This window comes from Vanessa cardui, chromosome 25 (assembly GCF_905220365.1).
Source record: "Vanessa cardui chromosome 25, ilVanCard2.1, whole genome shotgun sequence".
Lineage (NCBI taxonomy): Eukaryota > Metazoa > Arthropoda > Insecta > Lepidoptera > Nymphalidae > Vanessa > Vanessa cardui.
Genome location: NC_061147.1, coordinates 6,547,522 through 6,570,154, shown reverse-complemented (window position 1 = coordinate 6,570,154; position 22,633 = coordinate 6,547,522). Strand labels below are relative to the sequence as shown.

The 22,633-nt window shown below is 33.2% G+C and overlaps 1 protein-coding gene across 1 annotated transcript in view; it reads left to right on the top strand.

The window, feature by feature from the left end:
- The window catches only part of LOC124540455 (ankyrin-2-like), a 75,881-nt gene that overhangs the window by 17,134 nt on the left and 36,114 nt on the right, over positions 1-22,633 (top strand). Inside the window, exons 2-10 of the mRNA XM_047118051.1 lie at positions 8,459-8,560; positions 13,033-13,212; positions 17,391-17,507; positions 18,072-18,227; positions 18,759-18,924; positions 19,584-19,744; positions 21,372-21,541; positions 21,996-22,102; positions 22,191-22,351. Coding sequence (XP_046974007.1) covers positions 8,459-8,560; positions 13,033-13,212; positions 17,391-17,507; positions 18,072-18,227; positions 18,759-18,924; positions 19,584-19,744; positions 21,372-21,541; positions 21,996-22,102; positions 22,191-22,351 — 1,320 coding nt within the window. The remainder of the gene's footprint in view (positions 1-8,458; positions 8,561-13,032; positions 13,213-17,390; positions 17,508-18,071; positions 18,228-18,758; positions 18,925-19,583; positions 19,745-21,371; positions 21,542-21,995; positions 22,103-22,190; positions 22,352-22,633) is intronic.

The following is a 22,633-nucleotide window of genomic DNA, read 5'->3' as shown; positions in this document are numbered from 1 at the left end:
GTCAGCCACTCATCAGACACTCAGCCACTAAATAGCAATACTAGTATAATTGTGTTCCGTATTATGAATTGTGTATAATTATGGAGAATGTAACTATGAGTACAAGGGACATAATACCTTACTTCCTGGGGTTGATAGCCCATTGACGATTTGATGTATGGTTAATATCTTTAACAGTACTAATGTATCAGCGGTAATGGTCACTAATCACCAACTGATCCATTTGGCATAGAAACTCCAAATATTTTTTATTGGTCCAACCCAGGAGATATATGTAGATACATCTGCAATTGACTATTTATCTACTAAATAATCTATTAGTAGACACAGGAGAACGTCTACCGAATTTTGTTGGGTTACATTCGCCGGTCAAAACCCCCTATTCCGCAGACTAAAATTCATTCATAGTACAAGAATCACGTCTATACAAATGTGGCTGCAACAATAGCTGTCTGGTTCGTAGACGCTCTCGTTTTGAGTATCTGTTGGATAACAGCTATCTGCGAGCTGTTTCAGAGTACTCCTCATTTCAGACGGATTTTAAATGTATGATAATAAAAACACGATTTGTAAATTAACTGACATTTGTTTGTTGAATTATACTTTTTAATTTGATTCATGAGCTGACTTTTTTAATTATAAACGTAGTAAGCGACATGTTATACATACATTGGCAAAACTTATTCTATTATGATAGATATATGAGAATATTTTTATTTATTAAAATAATACAATCTTATACTGGTATAATAAATAATAGTCGATTGTATTATTTTAATATTAAAATAATTAATTAACGATTTATTAAATCGTAACAATTTAATAAAGTGCAATTAAGAAACCGTCCCATAACCACATGGATACAAATTACGCTATTAATATATAAGATGATCTGATTAATCAAAATTTTGATTGGCAAACTATTCTGAAAAAAAAAATGTCTAATTAAATAAAATTTAACAAAACTAAAAAATAAAGAAATCTTAAATATAAAATTCGAAAAATATAGAGTCATGATGATGGTCATTCAATATTTTTGGGGAACCCTAGCTATAAAGGCTAAAATATCGATGAAGTCACAGGGGCTGCCACCCCCGAAATCACCCCAATGTTTGTTATCGTCATTCGTCTATCTGTCATTGGGGGACAGCAAGCATGATTCGACTAATTTAGACCACGTGACGGCGTGATCAATAATGTAACGTTAAGTTATATAATTAACACTTAGTTAACAGTATTATCAATATTACACATAAAATATTGAGTATTCCAAGGTTTACTTGGTTTTAAGGATTTGTGCTCAAAAACTACTGAACGGATTTTCATGAGGTTTTCACGAATAAACAGAGCGATTCATGAGGAAGGTTTAAATATATAATTTATTAAGCTTTTTGTGTAAATAAGTTGAAATAGAAAGACGATTGTTAAAATGTCACAAAAAGCATCAATAAATAAAAGGTAAAAATATAAAAAAAAGCCAAAACAATATAAAAGTGTGTACACTTGCTTATTTATAGTCAAAAATCTACCACCGGTTTGGAAATTAACACGTGGACCCGAGAAGAACCAGCGAAAGAAACAGAGCGGTTTTTTTTTTAACTCCATTTTCACAACTATTGATTTCAAGAACAATAACAGATATCAATGTCAATCAATTTATACGAAAAACATAAGTAAAGACGTTATATGTACATAAGGCACATTAATAATAATGAATAATAAATAAATAAATATTCAGCAGCACCACAATGCATTACTCTGATCCCAATGTGAGTAGCTAAAGAACTTGTGTTATGGAAAATCAGAAGTAAGGACGACACCAAGTCGTCGTCGAACTAATAATAATAAACAATATTGTAGTATTACCGTATTTAATTTCAATTAAAATTAACAAAGAAAATTTATACCAATTATAACTACAATACAAATTACTACAACTAGTTACATATACTTTTAAAATTATAATCTAAAAATAGTTAACAAGCGGGAGCTTTAAACTAGGAGCTTTATCGGAAACTTTCCCTTCTAGGGTCCTCATTTTGTAACGAAGTAAAATACGCTACGAAAATAAAAAAAATATCTTTTAACAATATAGTTGATAGAACTGACTTTTAATTAACAGGAGTTTTAACAACTATACCTATTTAGCTAACTTCCTTGGCAAATTCAACCTTTCAAACAACAGTGCCTCCCCATTTTTAAACCCTTAGGGATACATCTATAATAATATTTTAAATATGACGTCAAATCTGTCTGTTACACTTTTGCAATCCACTGAATCGAATTTCATGACTTTAAGGAAGGACATAGGTTACTTTTTACGTCCTATAAATGACAACTAACCTCTAAACGCGAGCAAGGCCGCAGGTGACTATTTACAATGATCCTTATTAAGTGTACATCAACACTATGTAAGGTTTTTTTTTTATTAGTAAAACTAAATCAAAAGGCACTTATTTGCCCGAGCCTTTTTTTAAATATATTTTTTATTACAAATATTTTCTACCTACTAAGACTTGCATACATTTTTGGAATTAATTTATTCTAAGCACACTAAAAGCTAACTAGTGGAAATCGACTTAAGCGATACAATATTTTGGTGCATAAGGTTTTAAATCTGTTATAATTTCAAGTTTGGACTCTGTTCATATAGATTAGCTCTACTGCTCAAAAATGGTAAGGCTTTGTGCTAGCCCGTCTGGGTAGGTACCACCCACTCATCAGTTATTATTCCGCCAAATAACAGTACTCAGTATTATTGTGTTCCGGTTTGAAGGGTGAGTGAGCCAGTGTAACAGGCACAAGGGACATAACATCTTAGTCCCCAAGGTTGGTGGGATATTGACGATGTAAAGAATAGTTAATATATCTTACAGCGTCATTGTCTATGGGTGATAGTGACCACTTACCCTCAGGTGGCCCATATGCTCGTCCGCCAACCTATACCATAAAAAAGGCTTGTGCCCTTCTGGGCTAAGTACTCCTCTCCCTTTTGAGGAGAAGGTATGGCCCCTATACTGACGTGCTCCAACGAGCTGGTACATACATAATATGTGGCAGAATTTTATTGCAATGGAAAACATACAGATCTCCTCAATTTATTTTTTATTGTCGAGCAGGAATATTTTGAAATATGACATATTCAAAGTTTAAGGTGTTTAAATAATTATAGTTTGTCTTGACTTAAACTAAACTTGAAATATAACGCTAATTGTTAAAAATTTTGGAAAATACACCCTGATTAAGGACTTTACTGGCATGTGCTGCGTAAAGGAATATTCACATTATATAGGATGATACAAATGTTTTATATACGTAGACCCTAAGTATATGCGTGCAGCAAGGATGAATGGATACATAAAAAAGAAACGTAGAATTAGTATGGGTGCCTAAAGTGCCTGAATATTGTGACTCACGTCCTTCGAGGAAGAATCTGCTAATGTTTTATCATGACACTCTAGATCTAAGTTTTAATGTAGAAAAATAAAAACACCAATAATAAATAAAAACAAAATGTGTAAAAAGACACATATTATTTAATCAATATTTTCGTAATGTCTAATAAATCGATTCAGATGACTCATATGATAGAGAGGAACTTAGGCTACAATTATATTTTTTTTTGGTTATATTCAAAGGCGTAGAAGGTCACGGGCACAGCCATAATTAATTTCGTAAAATGTTTATACTAACTAGCTGTGCCCGTACAACGAATTTAATAAAAAAGTTATTGTTGTAGTCTAAGTTACTTCTTATTACATCAGCTTTCTGCACATCAGACTCCCTTCAAAATTGGTCTAACCGTTCCAGAGATTACATGACAAAAATTGTTAAAAATATAATTTTGTTCTATGCATGTGTGTACATATGTAAATATGCATTGCGTAAAAGGCGCTTATTTCCATATTACAAACAGACACTCCAATTTTATATGAATAATAGATAAGCAGGTATTTTAAAAACTAATCGAATAGATTGATACTAATTCGTTTTACAAAACTATTTCTATACGAAACAGAAACGCTCTGTTTATCTTAACACAACTTGTGCATTGCAATCACTACCCCAACAGACAGACTTATATTTATGTATACGAGGGTGACTAACCCTTAGGAGGGGTTGAAATAATTGCTCGTGGTGTACCCTACGTCTTGCTTAGTGAGCATGCATGAACATAAAACGTGGTATATGCCTAAATAAATGTTGTGTGTTCAAAATATTCGTACACGATATTAAAGTTTTCATATTCTGTTAAAACCACTCATTATACTCCTGCCCTTATCCTACTTTATTTGGGGTCGACGCAGCATGTCTTCTCCTTCCATTATTCTCTATCGGACGTCATCTCATTTTACATTACAAGTTACATTATTACTAACCATATCTTCTTTCACAAAATCCATCCATCGTTTCTTCGTCGTCGACCTCTACCTCTATGTATGTACATGCTCAAGACCATACCACCATCAATAAAAATAAAAAAGTCATCTGATAATCTTCATATGCTAGTTGAACATCATGTAAAGTTGGTATAACTTATTTTATTTTGGCAAAGGACATACCAACTTAATTGAATTATTGATGGGACACTCGCGTTTTGTATTAGCCATAGTGACCACGTACCATCTATTGACTCATGACCTCATGTTGTATAAATACAATAAAGGAGGTGTACTTTTTCTTGTTATTAGCCTCCATTAAGAGAAAAGAGTGATGGTCATACTTAGAAGACGTCTTAGATGCGTAGTAGTAATATCAGTAAAAAACAACAACAAATAAATGATATCGCTTTATGTTTATTTTATTAAAATGCCGAGAAATAAACGTCGCGGGCGCCCCTCGTTTGTGAGTATACTGATTTATTCTTTCAAGTTTTTTATTGAGTTTCATGTCTTAATATAATTATTTATTTAACATTCAGTAATATAAGAAATAGCATTAAGTCAAAACAACTGAATAACCAAAAAACAAATTCAGAGGGAATATGTTTTAGGCAAATTAATGTACTCGTAAATAACAAAAATGTACAGCCTACCTTTCAAATGCTGCTTAAAGGTAATCAGTTAAAGAATTCTGTCTTCTTTTTTCTAATATCAAATAAATCATGATAGAAAGAGATAAAGCAATATTTATAAGTAACGTCTTTATACACTTTAATCGTCGTATGCATATGTAATAATGTCATATACTCGCTTCTACAAATAGACAAAAGAAAATCGATAACACGACTTCAAAAAAAAAAAAACATTCACGGTCTATTTGTTACCCTAGCATTAAATTGATAATGTTATTTTAAATGTGGTGTGGAAAAATTATTTTATTGACTCTAACAGCCCTTTGAATGAGGGTTTTATAAAAGTTTAACATGTTACCGCGAAAAAATCAATACATATTTGTTATACAGGTTAATAACACTTGATTTAATTGGTTTGAATTTGTTCGCACAGATTCAGAATTCATGTTATACCCCAGGAATCAAATTAAATCTTATCGAAATATACCTACTTTATTCGACTAGGCTTTTTTACAAGCAATTTTGAATCGTTATTATACCTATATTAAGCGAAGCTACCACCGGTTCGAAATGCAAATTCTACCGAGAAGAATTGGCAAGAAATTCAATAGTTACTCTTTTTAACATTTTTATCATCTATGTAATATTTTATTGAATAATACGCTTTCTTTACCAATGTTTTTTTGTTTGTGTCCATCAGAAAGTGTACCTATCGTAAAATCATAAAAATTTTTTGGTCTTGCCCTTGTAATCATTCCAGTTTTGGGTAAAAGTGAGGGAAATTAAGATATTCTACACACACCCTCACGCCCTGCGCAATTGGCTAGTCTCCCATGAGAGGGGTCGCCATAGCCAAAATCGGTCAAGAGCACATCGTCAATCTCTATATGAATATATCGAGATGGATCGAAAACGAAAATGTATTAAGATCTTTATAGCGGCTTAATTTATTCACGCTATAACAATACAAAAAGCCGAGTTGGTCCAGTGGTTAGAACACGTGCATCTTAACCGATGATTTCGGGTTCAAACCTAGGCAAGCACCATACATATATGTATGTGCTTAATTTGTGTATATAATTCATCTCGTGCTCGGCGGTGATGGAAAACATCGTGAGGAAAAATGCATGTGTCTAATTTCATCGAAATTCTGTCACATGTGCATTCCTCCAACCCGCATTGGAACAGCGTGGTGGAGTATGTTCCAAACCCTCTCCTTAATGGAAGAGAAGGCCTTAATCCAGCAGTGGGTAATTTACAGGCTGTTACTTTACATTACTTTTTATAATAATACAATCAACACAGACTTTTTACGTATCAGTAAATAATTTAACATTTAAAAGAAGAAGACAAAAAACCGCGTAATCTATACAAACTTGTAGACACCATTGATACCTTCCAGTATTGTATGATTTGTAGGTCCTTGGGTACTGGTGGTCACTTTCCATCGGAGTATCCAGCCGGTTATCATACTACGCAATAGTTTAATGTATTAGTAAATTATATTTGTCCTTATTAACTTAATAATAGGAGTATACTAATTAAACTAGCTGACGAATTAAACGCAGCGGATCACCATAACGTAAATTTACTATGAAATATCCTGAACGCGACCAGAACAATTCTGGACTCTAATATTAAATACATTTTACGATGTTTCAGTATCAATGATAGAAAACAGTAAAAGTACTCTGAAAAAACGTTATAATATATGAACATCACCCCGAATATCAATGGATAAACGACACATAATAAAGAAAGCACATAAAGATAGTGTATGTCGGTTGGCAACTTTCAACTCAAAAGATCTGTAATTCAAATAACCACTAAGTTTTCATGTCAGTAATAAGTCTACTGGAGTAAGGAATATTATGATTTTTCATATATTCATTCACTCTACTAAGGGTACATTTCTTCTCACCCAATGCTAGTTAAGGAAATGATTATTTAATCAAAGGCTATTTATACCTGCCCATTTACGAGGGGCTAACAAGAGGTCTTTGTCAAAACCCTCTTTGATACCACTTTCAAAGAATTTTTAAACTTGAAATCACTTGAAGAGCGAGGGAGAACGAAGTACTCTTTAAGCCACACTTACAAAGGGTTGCTCATGTACTTAGAATAAAGTATATTGAAATGATGAAAAATTTACATTATGTAAAAATGATCTATACCAAATATTTCATAAATAAACTTAATCTCTATTACAATTGTACAGAGTTTAAATTTGTTTGTCGTATTTAATATTGTTTAAAAAATCTCTAATACTTCTGAAAATAACATTTTATTGTTCAAGTAAATTTCACTTTTATTTCAATCGAGATAAAGTTGAATTTTCTTTTGGATTTACTTTATGTTGAATTTTGCATACATTTTAGTATGAGATGTTTGGGTAATTAGCAATACAGTGATGTTGATTTAAGGAGTTTCAACTCTACTTAATGTATTAAAACAGTATAAAAGCTAAATAATTTATTGTTTGTGAGCTTTTTTCTTTAATAAAAGCGACTTTACTTGTTGCCCATTATGGCGTTAACGAAGAGCGATTGGACACAAGTCTTTACGTGATTTCCAAGGCAAGAAATGTCACCAATGGCATCATAAACCTTTTTTCATCAAATAAGGATTAAATGATGGATGTATGTTGTATTATCAGAATTTGTAACTACCGAGTTTGTTGCCGGTTCTTCTCGGTGGAATCTACACTCCGAACCAGTGGTGGCTTCACTTAATCACTTAATATAATTTGTTAAATGACGATATTCTACCGCTGAACAACAGTACGTAGTATTGTTGTGTTTCGGTTTGAAGGGTGAGTTAGCCAGTGTAACTACATGCGCAAGGGACATAGCATCTTAGTTTCTAAGGTTGGTGGCGCTTTGACGATGTAAGGAATAGTTAATATTTTTTACAGCGTCATAGTCTATGGGTGACGGTGACCTCATCTACCATCAGGTGGCCCATATGCTCGTCCGCAAACCTATTCCAAAAATGTAAAATGTACATCCTTTCCGGGGCACGTAGTGTATATAACTTCTAATTCCAAAATCCTACTAAGAATTTTATGACATAACAACCTAATGACCTTCATAGATCACAGAATACACTAAGACAAAATGAGTTAACTTTCCGATAATTAATAAAATATTAAATCTAAAAAAATATATGAAATGAAAGAACAATTGATCTTTTGGAAATTACCAATTATTGTAGGTATAATAAAAATAAACAAAAATTGTGATACTCACTCAAATTCTTCTGGAGCACACAGTACCTCGTGCTCAATAAATGTTACTCAGATACCAGTACACTTAAAATATCTAATTATACTGTAATAAGTATTCTTAAAAATTAAATTAACAAAAGTGTATTTACAGATAATTATCTATTACTAGGTTTTTAATTTTTTTGAATACGTATAATATAATTTTTTTTTCTTTGCAGGCGGACGCCAGCACCGCTTTCCTGCGGGCAGCGCGTGCGGGTCAAATCGAGAAGATCATCAGCCTCCTGGAACAAGGGGTCGACATTAATGTTAGCAATGCTGTAAGTATAAAAACTAACTCTCTTGAACTCAATACACGTGACAGGGAAATTGTTTCAGCGTCGGAAACATTTGCCTCCAACGTCATATACAAAAATGTTCCAGTAAAAATTAACGTTGATACAAATATTTTGATTTTAATCATCAAAACCATTTCAACGGTAGAACACAGATAGGATCTGTTCTGTGACCACAATCTCGAAATGCTTAAAGACGATCTTGTAATGTCAGAGAGCGTTATTGTATTGTGTATAAAGTAATATTACAGAATGTGACAGATAACCAAAGTAACAAGTGACCTAAGCATTATCTTAAGCAAAATTGGAGCTTATTTTTTGTTTATGGATGTTTTAGAGCTTCAACCATTTGGAGTTTCAACCATTTGGACTTCAAATACGTTGGTTTCATACACCAAATGCAGATTTCTTCACAGACCACGGGATCAAATCTCATTGGTCAGATGTGTATGTTCTAACCACGCCTAATAGCATGACTTGGAACTAAAAATGTTGGTGTTACGTTAAATTTCATGTGCACAAACAAATGTCACCTGATGGTATACGACACTGGTGCCAATAGAAATTGGCACTGTAAGAAATATAAACAATTTCTTACTTCTTCAATATGCCAATATGTATAAAATGGGGGTTTTATAAAGAAGCTGTGTACTGCCAGTTGATATTTAAATACAATATCTATTTAATCTAATTGGTAAATTGATCTTACGTGTGACTATTAAAGAATCTAGTAGGGAAGGTCGTCTCCAAAAGCCCCATATAATCAAGATATATCAAGAAAAAAAGCTATAGATTGTACTATGTGATACTGTAACGGTTCTAATCTATATATTATAAATGTGAAAGTAACTCTGTCTGTCTGTCGCCCTTTCACGACCAAATCGCTGAACCGAATTTGATGAAATTTGGTATGAAGCAATCATGATGAGAGTCGAGATGGCCCAGTGGTTAGAACGCGTGCATCTTAACCGTTGATTGCGGGTTCAAACCCAGGCAAGCACTGCTGATTCATGTGCTTAATTTGTCTTTATAATTCATCTCGTGCTCAGCGGTGAAGGAAAACATCATGAGGAAACCTGCATGTGACAAATTTCATAGAAATTCTGTCACATGTGTATTTACACCAACCCGAATTGGAACAGCATAGTAGAATATGTTCCAAACATTCTCCTCAAAGGGAGAGGAGGTCTTTAGCCCAGCAGTGAGAATTTACAGGCTGTTGTTGCAAACGTGATCTCCAAGAAAGGACATAGTACTAATTTTTAGACAACACATGACAACTAACACACTTAAATGCTAGCGGAGCCGCGGGCGACTACTAGTATTAAATATGTTTTCACCCTTCAAGCAAAATACGTACCATTTTAAGGTTTAACCTTAACCCTACACCCTTTCTTCACTAATGAAAATGTTATTAATACCAAACAATAACTTTACTAAATATAACGAATCCTTTCATTTCATACCGAAAATAAATTAATTTGACATGTCAATAATGACCAGCGTAAAAAAATATTGTAGCTTAATTTGCGAATATTTCCCAACTATATTAACCTCAAATGAAATGAGTTTTATGATTATAGCAATAAAGTGCTTTTTAGTAAAGCAAATTGTCACGGGTATGTTCGTTTGACACGCGATTAAGTCACGAATAGAGGTTTTCTATTGGTATTACGTAAATAATGCGGACCTAAATGCAGCATATGTTATATGTAAAGAATCGTCCATAATGTATTATTAACAAAACAAAATAACTTTTAATACATTTATAACAATAATATAAAATAATAATCATTAATAAAGATATACTCTATATCTGGTTTTCTAATATTATTACAAAAACAGCTTAACAATAATACGACTGATTATTTCCCGCCAAAAGTAATTGAATTTAAAAGTCATCTGACAGTTTAACGTACGACGTTCGGATAATCACACTAAGTCTTTATTGCTCTTCACTCATGGTGGAATTTATATGCTTTTGTTCACTTTTGGTGTGGACAAGTACACTTCAATTATTACTGTACACACAAACAGTAAAAGTATCAACTTTGACGTTTGTACAAAAATAATATTCTAATTTTATATCTGACTGATGGCTTCGTATTAATAAGTAAATTGTGTTACATAACAAAAGTGTTTATTGATTTTCATACATTATATGTAGTAGTAATTATATGTCATTGTCATTAAAAGTTTAATAATATTAATCTCCATTAATGGCTTAACATTTCTACGGAATGGTGTAAAGTGTAATTTGAACTATGGATTTTGAGTTGATTTATTACATATAATAATTATTCTACAAGAGCATTTGTCGAATGATCTTAGCGATTTCTTTTTCTTTGTAATTATAGCAGTTTTAGCTGGATGTGCAGAGTACAGTCGGGGTAAGAAAAGGTTCGATCTTAAGATCTACTTTCGTGAGCTCAGTATGAGTGATAATCTGCTTTACCGATCGAGAATGACATATTGCGTCGCAATTATTTGTGTGTAGATTCAAAAGGTACTAAGAGTTTAAGATTTGATAAAGGAATTAATTAGAAAACTGAGGAAGGCTTTCTTACTCTGACTGTACATTATTATGATTTTAATATCAATTGTTCACTCCTATTTCATCACTACATTCTTAATAATAATCGAAATTTTTTTCGCCAGCAAGGCTCACTACAGCTGAAAGTGCTGATTCTAATAAAAGAATAGCGTGGCATTTTTTGGATAGGTCAGAACGCAAAATATAGGAAATATGTATACCCTGGCAATTTGTTGTGCTTTACAATAGCGTAGAGAAAATAACAATGGTTTGAGTTTTTTTTTTATATTCTGTAATTGAATAGGGTTTTTTACCAAGGAGTTGCAAATAAAAAAGACTATATGTAATTTTAAATATTGAATAAAAATTGTTTTAACGTCACAATGAATTGAAAGAATTTAGAAGATAATATTTTATTAGTGTTATATTATTAACAATATAATAGTTATCTTCGTTTCAAGTAACGAAGGCTTAACATTCAATATTATTTGGGCTTAGGTTCTTGCAAAGAAAGCATGAATCTCTTACCAACATACTCCATGACTCTTTGGACCCAGTGTAATTTGGTCAATTTATTCAACCGATTATAAGAAATTCTTATCGACCAATAGCAAGGGGTGATTTTAAAATTCAAATTAAGAACGAGACAATTCAGTGTTGTCTTTAATTCACAATCTTTGTTTAAAATCCAAATACTTCTTATCTGATCGTAAATTAAAAATTTTGAACTACATTGTATTTGAGCACAACAAATATTCGTAGTTGAAATGAAAGGTTTTATTTTAGGTAAACACGAATTTATCGAACTTGAAACACTTGGACGAGAGCCAAGTTAATGTACGGTTGCAGATGACTTCTGCTGTTTTATTCTTGTCATAGTTTCCAATTTTGGCAACAGATTTGTAAAGTGGAAACTGGATATTGTAGAAGAATATATAACATCTCTGTGACCTTAATTGGAGTAAACTTTATTCAATAATTATAACTTGTTATCGCGTAAATTGATTCAACGCGTGATATGATATTACAACAGCAATATTTAGTATTGTTGTTTTCTGGTTTGAAACCTTCAAACGAGATAAGATTACTTACGAGTTCAAAAAGGGGGTCTCTTTGGTGTACTTGGTGGTATGGTTTGTGTGAAACCGTCTGGATACGTACTATCAACTCATCAGATATTCTACCGCTAAACCTTAGTACTCGGTATTGTGGTGTTCCAGTTTGAAGGGTAACTGTGCCAGTGTAACTACAGGCACAAGGGATATCTTATATATGCCTAAGGTTGGTAGGGTAATGGCGATCTAAGGAATGGTTAATATTTCTTACAGCATTGTCTATGGAGTGTGTTGACCATATACCATTATAAAAGAAAAAAATATTAAAACTAAGTTTTTTCATAAATGTTGAAAGGAAAAAGTTATACAAATTCACAAAGGAGTAAGCCGTTAACATAAAAACGGCAACACAATTGTAATTATTTATTATTCTCGGTGCTGACCTCAAAACATTTCAGCGGTGATAAAACGCACTGGACTTAAACACAAAGCGGTTTCATTTTGTGTCTCAATCTTGAACGGGACATAAAAATAACATTTTGGTATGAAAAATTGTACCCCATTTGCTCCAGTGAATGACTGTTAAACAAAGATCGCTTGTTCAAACATGATGTGTCTAATTTGCGTGCTGTGCATATTAATGCAAATATAGTCAGGAGTATTGGATGCAAATAGCGCGTTGAAACAATTTGACTTCTCCTTTAAAAGAGAGTAGGCCTCAGTCCTGAGTAACATTTAAAATAAAATACATATAAATCAAGATACACTTCATTCAAAATTAGTTGACTTTGTACCGAAAAGTATCAACGTAAGATGAAATCTTAAAAGGGATGCATTATTACGTTACTTATTTCATTATTTTTTTACAGAATGGTTTGAATGCTATCCATCTTGCATCAAAAGATGGTCACGTAGATGTTGTACGAGAACTGCTGGAACGTGGTGCCGCAATCGATGCTGCTACTAAGAAAGGCAACACTGCTCTGCACATCGCCTCTCTTGCTGGTCAGGAGGCAGTCGTTAAACTGCTGGTGCAGAATGGAGCTCAAGTATGTGATCAATTACATAGAACATTAATTTTTTAGGGTATAAGTGCTTTGTCTTTTCAGGTCATTTAAAGAAGCAATACGCTCATTTCTTGAAGGTTCCCATGTCGTATCGGTTAGGAAAAACCGCCGGCGAATGCTGGTTCCACAAAGTGGTTGTGCGAGGCAGAAAATGTCTTAGAAATCGCGCTGTTGTGTATTTTCGGACAATAAGGTGGTGCGGGGGAAATTTCGAATTTTGACGAGATGTCCGAAATTCTAAACAATTGAAAGTTGGCAAATTTCCAATCCCAGATAAAGAAGCGCGTAAAACCGTTGAAACTCCTTCAAACTAACAACATTTTTAGAAACCATTATTCTAACAGATATTGATTTTGATATATAAAGATACTCTAAACTAGACTTCTTTAACTCTAGGATATTGCGATCGATCCGTTAGGGAGAAATGTATGAAGAAGGCTTAGACGGAAATCAGACATCATGACAATCGTTTCGAAAAGTTTCGAGTAAAGCTATGCGCAGTCTAAGGCAATACTACTTTTTACTTCTGAGATTCCAACTCAAACATTGAGCCTTTTTCTACTTCAAAGACGCGTTTCCGAACTTCTTTCATCCAAAGCGGTTTTAGCCTCCTTTGAAATATCAAAGCTCACAATTCTGAACTCTTAATGCGAGTATTGTCTGATTAATCATGAACGCATAAGTCTCACTAAAATAACTCGGAAAATAATTTTAAATTTCTGAAATTTTCTTTTTTCATACTCTGAAGAATTGAGCTATGAAAATATGAAAAATAAGAGTGATTTTTTCAAATCTAGAATAGACCCCTTAAGAATGGCTTTTGTGCCCGAAATCGGTCAGGAGGACATCGTCATTATACAGCATGATTTTTTTTCATTTTTGTCAGCTTTGCGCATACTTTTTTAGTAAAGCTTCACAGATAATTAATGAACCTACTTCACGTACCGGTCTAACTTATGTTCATTAATTATAAATAAATTCATTGGGGTCTATTATTATATCAGAACGAATAATTTTCATTATTTCAGTGACATAAAATGTTTGATAAAATTACAAACAGCTACTGAACTAAAAATAAAAATATACACCTATGAAACTACTAGACAGATTTTAATGAAATTTACACTCAAACTCAAACTCAAATTCCTTTATTCAATATAGAAGCATTACACTTACTTATTGATTGTCAAATAAACACTACCACCGGTTCGGAAAAAGGAACACCCTGACCTGAGAAGAACCGGCGAAAGAAACTCAGCGGGTCTTTTTTTTGTTATTTTTTTTTGTCAAATTAATAAAATACATAGTAGTATATGATTAGAAATAGCCAGGAGGCGATCGCTTCATTCCCAAGGTGTGCTATCAAACATAAACTCGCTAATTGTATAGTAACCTTTTGCACACAAGCGTTCCTTAACAATTTTTTTAAATTTGGCAACAGAAGCATTTTGAACGCTTTCTGGGATCCTGTTGTAGAAGCGTATACATTGCCCCACAAAAGAGTTACTGACTCTATGCAGTCGAGTAACAGGAGTAACAAGATTGTGTTTGTTCCTTGTACCAATGTTATGAGAATCACATTTTCTCATAAAAACTTTAATATTTTTCCGTACATACAAAACATTACAAAATATGTATTGAGAAGCAACAGTCAATATCTTAATTTCTTTAAATCTATACCTTAATGATTCCTTGGCTCCTAGGTTACAGATTGTGCGAATAGCCCTCTTCTGCAGCACAAATATAGTTTGGATAGCGGCTGCGTTACCCCAAAGCATAATACCTATATATAATTACTGTGGAAGTAACTAAAATATACTAGTCGAGCCGTATCAACATCAGTAAATAATCTAATTTTTTTGACCGCAAATGCCGCAGAACTCAGTCTACCCGCCAATCCGTTTATATGGGGGAGCCACTGTAACTTGGCATCAAGAGTAAGTCCAAGAAATTCAGTTGTTTCAACTGGATCCATCGATTCCCCATTGATAAGTACATCGGGTTTTACATTTTGCACATTTGGTGTGCTAAATTTTACAATTTTAGTTTTTTTATTATTCAGTCTAAGATTGTTTACGCTAAACCAATGTACTATATCGGACATAGTATTATTTACATCGTCATACTGAACCTGTTTCCTATTAATTTTAAAAACCAAAGAGGTATCATCAGCAAACAATACTATATCATGTTTGTTCCCAACAAGAAAGTGCAAGTCATTTATGTATATGAGGAATAGAAAAGGTCCAAGAATTGATCCTTGTGGGACCCCCATACCAACTGAGACCCCAGGAGACCTTGTCCCTTTAACGTCAACCCTCTGAATTCTATTGTTAAGATAGGAAGTCAGAAGGTCGAGTGCACATTCTCTAATTCCATAGTGATATAGTTTCCTGACCAGAGTTTCAACACAATCAAAGGCTTTGGATAAGTCGCAGAAAATCCCTAAGGCATCCTGCGACCCCTCCCAGGCCTCATAGATATTTTTTGTAAGTTCGATACCCGCGTCGGTAGTCGAGCGACCCCTCATGAATCCAAATTGTTTTCTGTGAAGCAGATTGTGTCTATTGAAATATGCTAATAATTGATTTAAAATATTTTTTTCAAATATTTTGCTGAGGGTAGGTAATATTGAGATAGGCCTATAGTTATTAGGATCTGAAGAGCTATCAGATTTAAATATTGGAATGACTTTACTATGTTTCATCAGGTCAGGAAATATACCACGTTGAACACAATCATTGAATATTATTGCAAGATAAGGTGCAATCACATCAATAATTGAGTTTATCACCTTTACAGAAATACCCCATAGATCAGCAGTTTTCTTAATGTCTAATGATTTAAATGTACAAATTATGATATTGGTGTTTACAGGGGTAAAATTAAATTTTGATTTGCATTCTCGAACATTTTCTTTCATCAATGTTTCGGCACTGTTCCCTAAGTTAAGAGTTGTACCTATCTTGGATACAAAATTATTATCTCAATACGATTTTTAATTTTCGAGAAATTCGTAGACAAATACACTTACGAATTTAAGCACATGTGCTTGTAAGCCTAAATGAATCATTATACTGACATATAATTAAATTATAAGAATACGAGTACATACATGTCAAACTGATAACCTCTGTTTTTAAAAGTCGGTTAAAAATAACTTCTAAGAAGACCAAATTTTCCCTCTCAGCCGATACATTATCAATCTTTAGCGAATGAATTAATGCATTTCTTTAACAGCCAACAAATCTTGACCAATATTAAATTTATTAATAATTCAAAAACAGGTTCGTTGACCCCAATCTTTCAGGACCGACCCGTCATAAATCATAACGAATGCGGTTTATGACGAACACTTCCTTTTATAGCTTTTTTATGTTCAATGATACAAGGAAATAAATGAGTGGTATTCCTTAAATATTACATATACTTTACGCAGTTAAAAATATATAGAGAGAAGCTATATCAACCTCCTATATCTTAGTCCGTTTCTAATTAAAAATTTACTGATGATATTGTTTCGAGTTAAAAATTTCAGCTAAATTCATTATTAATAGAAATTTATTTCTGAATTTTTATTAAATATAGTAGAACGCCGATTATCCGAAATAATTGGGGCCGTAGTCGATTCGGATAATTGGACATGGACTGATAATAAAGAAAAACAAACTGTCATCCGTAGAATGAACTGTATTAAGTTTAAAAAACACAGTACTACAATAACGCTTGCTTGATCATCTCGTTAAGAAATGTTGCAACTCCATCAGACCATACAAAGTATAAAAATTACCTTATTGGTTCTATTTTTTTATGTTACGCTTCGAACTGATTCGGTTAATCGGCGTCCTACAGTATATACCAAAATCAAAATGTGACAAAATCTATCCTATTTATATACTAATCTAATCAAATCAAATTAAATCAAAAGATACTTTATTCAAATAGGCTCTTATAAGCATTTTTACATAATTTAACAAATATATTAAGTGAAGCTACTTCCAGTTCGGAAAGCAGACAAAATGAAAAAATTAAAAGTGTCTATGGAATTTTATTATAGAAACGGATACCTTGCCCCAAAAAGGATTTAGTGCCTTTAATCATTAAATAAAAGAATCGTGAACTAGCTTTGGAACTGATAATAATATAATTATTTTTCTTAGGTTAACATTCAATCCCAGAATGGCTTCACGCCCTTGTACATGGCAGCCCAGGAGAACCACGATGGAGTTGTCAAGTTTCTTCTCTCAAACGGAGCTAATCAGAGCTTGGCTACCGAGGTATGTATGAAAGGTTTTCAATCTTTGAATCTTCTTTTAATAATGCTCACCTGATGGAAAGGGACTATCACCGCCCATGGCAACACTTAGGTTAGCTGATGCGTTGCCGGCCTTTAAGGAAGGTATATGCTTTAGGTTCCCAAGTCGTATCGGCTTGCGAAAACCGCCGACTGATGTTGGTTTCATAAGAAAATAATCATATATATTACAACAATAAATTTACAAATATACAGATATATTTATTCATAATTGACATAAGAATTAAATACTTAAATATATAGAAATATGAATTAAAAATAGTTACTGTATAAATCTTGAACACACAAGGAATGGTGGCAAGAATGCTAGCAGTATTTCCCCGTTGAATAGCAATTCCGATCCTCTAAGCAAAATACGAATCAGCCTTCCTGTCACCAGTGGAGGCAACGAGGTTGAGGTACTTTTGATGAACCCTTTTGCACCATTATTCCAAGGATTATTAACTTTTTAAATTGTTTATTGTTTAACACTTTATTATGATGACCAATCTGCGAGTAAGTTATTTTTATTTTATGTGTTCTATAGGATGGTTTCACGCCTCTCGCTGTGGCCATGCAACAAGGGCACGAGAAGGTTGTGGCGGTTCTTCTAGAAGCTGACACTCGGGGCAGGGTTCGCTTGCCCGCTCTGCACATTGCAGCTAAGAAAGATGATGTGAAGGCAGCTAATTTGTTACTGGAGGTAATGTATAACCTGTGGTTGAATTATTGAAGACGTGCCAAGGTACACACGTCATAGTAACATAACCGCCTGTACTAATATCATAAATGCTAAATTAAATCTGCCTGTTTAACTTTTACAGTCTAACTGTTGATTTTGATATTTGGTATAAAGTAAGCTTGCAACCTAATCAAGGATACTTTTAAAGCGAGAGCAAAACCACGGGTAACGCGGGCATAAAAATTATTGTAAATTTAAATTAAAATCATATATGTATTAATAATACATATAAAATTATACAAATCTGCAGTGATTAATTACTACAACATATAAAACAATTATAATTATAGTCTACGTTAAGTATGTTAAATTATATTAACAACTACATTATATGTATCAATAATTTAACGTATAAATTCAAAACTTGTAATAGAATCTTGTCACAGTACAAAAACCATTAATATACAGAATACGAAAATAAAACACACTTTGTAAGGCTACAAGAAAAAAAAAAAAGTTAATAAAACATGGTTCTAACAATTTTATTCTCAGAATGAACATAACCCCGATGTGACATCAAAGTCAGGCTTCACACCGCTTCACATCGCAGCGCATTACGGCAACGAGTCCGTAGCTCGATTGCTATTGGCTAAAGGCGCTGACGTCAATTGCGCCGCCAAACACAACATATGCCCTCTACACGTTGCAGCTAAATGGGGTAGGTTATAAAATATATAGTAGAAAGTAATAATATACTGCTATTTTTATTATATATTATAGAGCCTGTCGATGTTGTAAAATAAATATAAAAATCCTAGTAGAAACAGATAGATTACAGAAATCCATGAGATTTATTAATAAATCTGCTGTATTATACATCGCCAATATTTTTTCATTAATATTTACTATTTATAAAACAATACTATTACACTTAACGACTCATATAGGATGATTTTGAGTTCAAATCCGAGGCAAGCACCTCTAAATTGGAATTGTATTTATAATACATTTCGTGCTCGACGGTGAATGAAAACTTCGTGATGAAAAATGCACATATATGCGAATCATCAAAATGTAACATGTCACATGTAATTAAAGAAAAGGAAACTTCATTATCAAAATAAAACATATAAAAATTATATCTATACAAAATATTTAATATTTTCAAATATCAGACGTTGCATATAAATTAATCGATTTTAGTATGAAGGATTTTTTATCTCTTTCCATTATTATAGGAGTAAGAGAATTGGGTATAAAATATGCACTTGTGTTTGTGTTTGCACACACAATTGTGTAATGTTTTATACACATGGCTAGAATGGGTGAAAACCGAATTTAATTAGAATACTTTCATGAGTTTATTATTTTATTCAGGTAAAGAGAATATGGTAGCTCTTCTCTGCGATAGTGGAGCTAATGTAGAGGCTCGCACCAGGGACGGTCTCACTCCGTTGCACTGCGCAGCGCGTTCTGGACACGAACGTGTGGTGGAAGCTTTACTGGATAGAGGCGCTCCGATTACTAGTAAAAGCAAGGTCAGTATAAATTATCATTGTTAATTTTTACAGGTTTTAATGATCGGTATGGATATTTTAACTAGATTACTAGTTCAACGCCATGAGTAGAAGAGGAATAGGTATAACATTTCATCAGTCATTTATTAATAGAATGATGGTAGTTACTTAGTTTCTTGTCGGTAGTATCTACTTTCCGAATTTAGTATATAATATATAGCTTATAAGCGAGAATATTTATTACTTAAGCGAAGAATTAAATTTTTTTTATTAGTTTAAAATTCGAATGTTTTATCTTTAAAAGTATCACACATATATCTTCCATTAAGGTTTGTCGTAAAACCGTCCATTGAAAAATTCGTTGGTCATGGTATTTGATAAATCACATTGAACGAGTATATCGTTACGAGGTGAAATTATTAATTAATAATTCAATTAAATTCTTAGTTTAATGGCGTTTAGTTGTGCCAACAGGGCACAGGTTATTTCGCCAATGTCACGTAGGATAGAGAAGACACGATAAAGATTGATTATTACGGTTGAGATAATAAACTCAATTTAATTTTAAAGCCAAGTATAGTATTAGTAATTTCCTAAAATCCTTAACTAAATTAATAATAAATCGTGAATAACGGATGAGATAATGGGAACTGTCAATTCTGACAGCGTGATGTATTTATGTGCAAAATAAATGTAGAGCATAATTCTTGCTGATAAATTCGATCGATCTCTCTTCATTGCTACAAGACGTTTTAAACAAAACACCAAAAACATCATTTATAATATGATTTGCTAAAATATCTTAAACGCATGATGATATACGATCGTGAGGACGCTTATAGCAATAATGTCTGATGGCTAATTTTATAAATAAATAAATAAATATGGGACAATATCACATGCATTACTCTGATCCCAAAGTAGCTAAAGCTTGTTGTGTTTTGGAAAATCAGAAGTAACGAAGGTACCACAAACACCCAGACCCAAGACAACATAGAAAACTAATAGTAATTACTACATAGACTCGGCCGGGAATCGAACCCGGGATCTCGGAGTGGCGTATCCATGAAAACCGGTGTTCACACCACTCGACCACGGAGGTCGGCAAAATTTAATTTAATTTTATAATTTGACTCGTTAATCACTGCACTCGAATCACACTGCAGGTCAGATTAGTAAAGATTGTTGGATTTTCTGAAATTGGTCAGGATAATAGGCCATAAATGCCCATGCAGTGATGGCCTAGTGGGTAGTTGGATAGGTTTCTTGACAGAAAACAAATCAGATTTACAAGTTCCAATCTGGGCACTGCAGTTTTATATTAATTATTTAATAAACACTTTGTTTATATGCAAATGTATATTCTTTTTTATATTACTATTAGTAGGCTTAGACTATCTATCGAACATTATTCGGCATTACTTGGGAAGACTACGTTTTACGTCGTGGAGAAGAGGCGTCGAAACTTCCCAAAATATGTAGAGGTTACTTTAACAAATAACGTTGACTAATGTTAATGAGAAATCGAAAGAGCTGATAATTCAAACATTCTCTGCGTAGGTACGAGTAAATGTTCAAGGCTTTGAATGTGTGCGTTAAATGTACAATATTATATTATACCATAGGTAAATATTACATTGCATTTTAGAATGGCCTCGCACCCCTCCATATGGCAGCCCAAGGAGATCACTCCGAAGCCGCTCGGGTGCTCCTGTCACGTAGAGCTCCCGTCGATGACGTCACCGTGGACTACTTAACCGCCCTCCACGTGGCTGCTCATTGTGGACACGCTAAAGTGGCTAAATTGCTCTTGGATAGGTAAGATTAATTTACCATAAGTAAATATTACTTTTAAAGGTAACTTAGTGCAAGAACTGTTATACTACTTCGAACACTTTTTAAACGTTCATACACTCTTAATTACAAATAAAAACACACACACACAAATACAGAATCTTATTGAAGATCATTCGATATAAAACAAAAGCGACAGTCCAAACGGTTGACAAAAATAAGGGGATTTTGAATGTTTGTTTAAAACAGAAGAAGAAAAGGTTACAAAAATTAGCCAACAGTTTCTGGCATCGGTTTTCAGGACAGAAATTTTTCTTCTCTGACTCACTGATAGATTTTCTTAAACAACAAATAAATAAGTTTAATGTTTAATGATGCTAATCGAATATTGGTTCAAGAGCTCATGGAAAAAATTTACTGTATGATAACCTGAAATTTATTTTTTCCAATTATTTAAAGTAATAATTATGTGTAACAGAAACGCCGATGCTAACGCACGTGCCTTAAATGGCTTCACACCGCTTCACATCGCCTGCAAGAAGAACAGGATCAAGGTTGTGGAACTACTCCTTAAATATGGAGCAAGTAAGTAATCTCTTCATAATTCAATCATCATAATTTGTGTATTCAAATTTATGACTTACTAATCTTGGTTCCACTGTTGTTTAATTAGGTATCCAAGCAACAACAGAGTCTGGGTTGACTCCACTTCACGTTGCCTCCTTTATGGGTTGCATGAACATCGTGATATATCTGCTGCAGCATGAGGCCAACCCTGATGTGCCAACTGTTAGAGGAGAGACTCCCTTGCATTTAGCTGCTAGAGCTAATCAGGTACAAAATTAATCATATACAAATTTCAATTAGGAAATTTTAATAAACGAACTCGTGCAATCAGCCGATAAAGGATTCGAATCCAGAAAACTACCACTTAATATTCATGTACTTAATGTGTCTCCGTACTCCGTCTTATGCTCGGCGTTAAAGATAAACAACCAGATAAAACTGCATCTGTTGGATAAATTTCTGCCATATATATATTCCATTATCCCCGTCCAAAGATTTTCCTCAACAGGGATGGAGTTCTTTGCCCGAAGTACGACATTAAATAGCAAC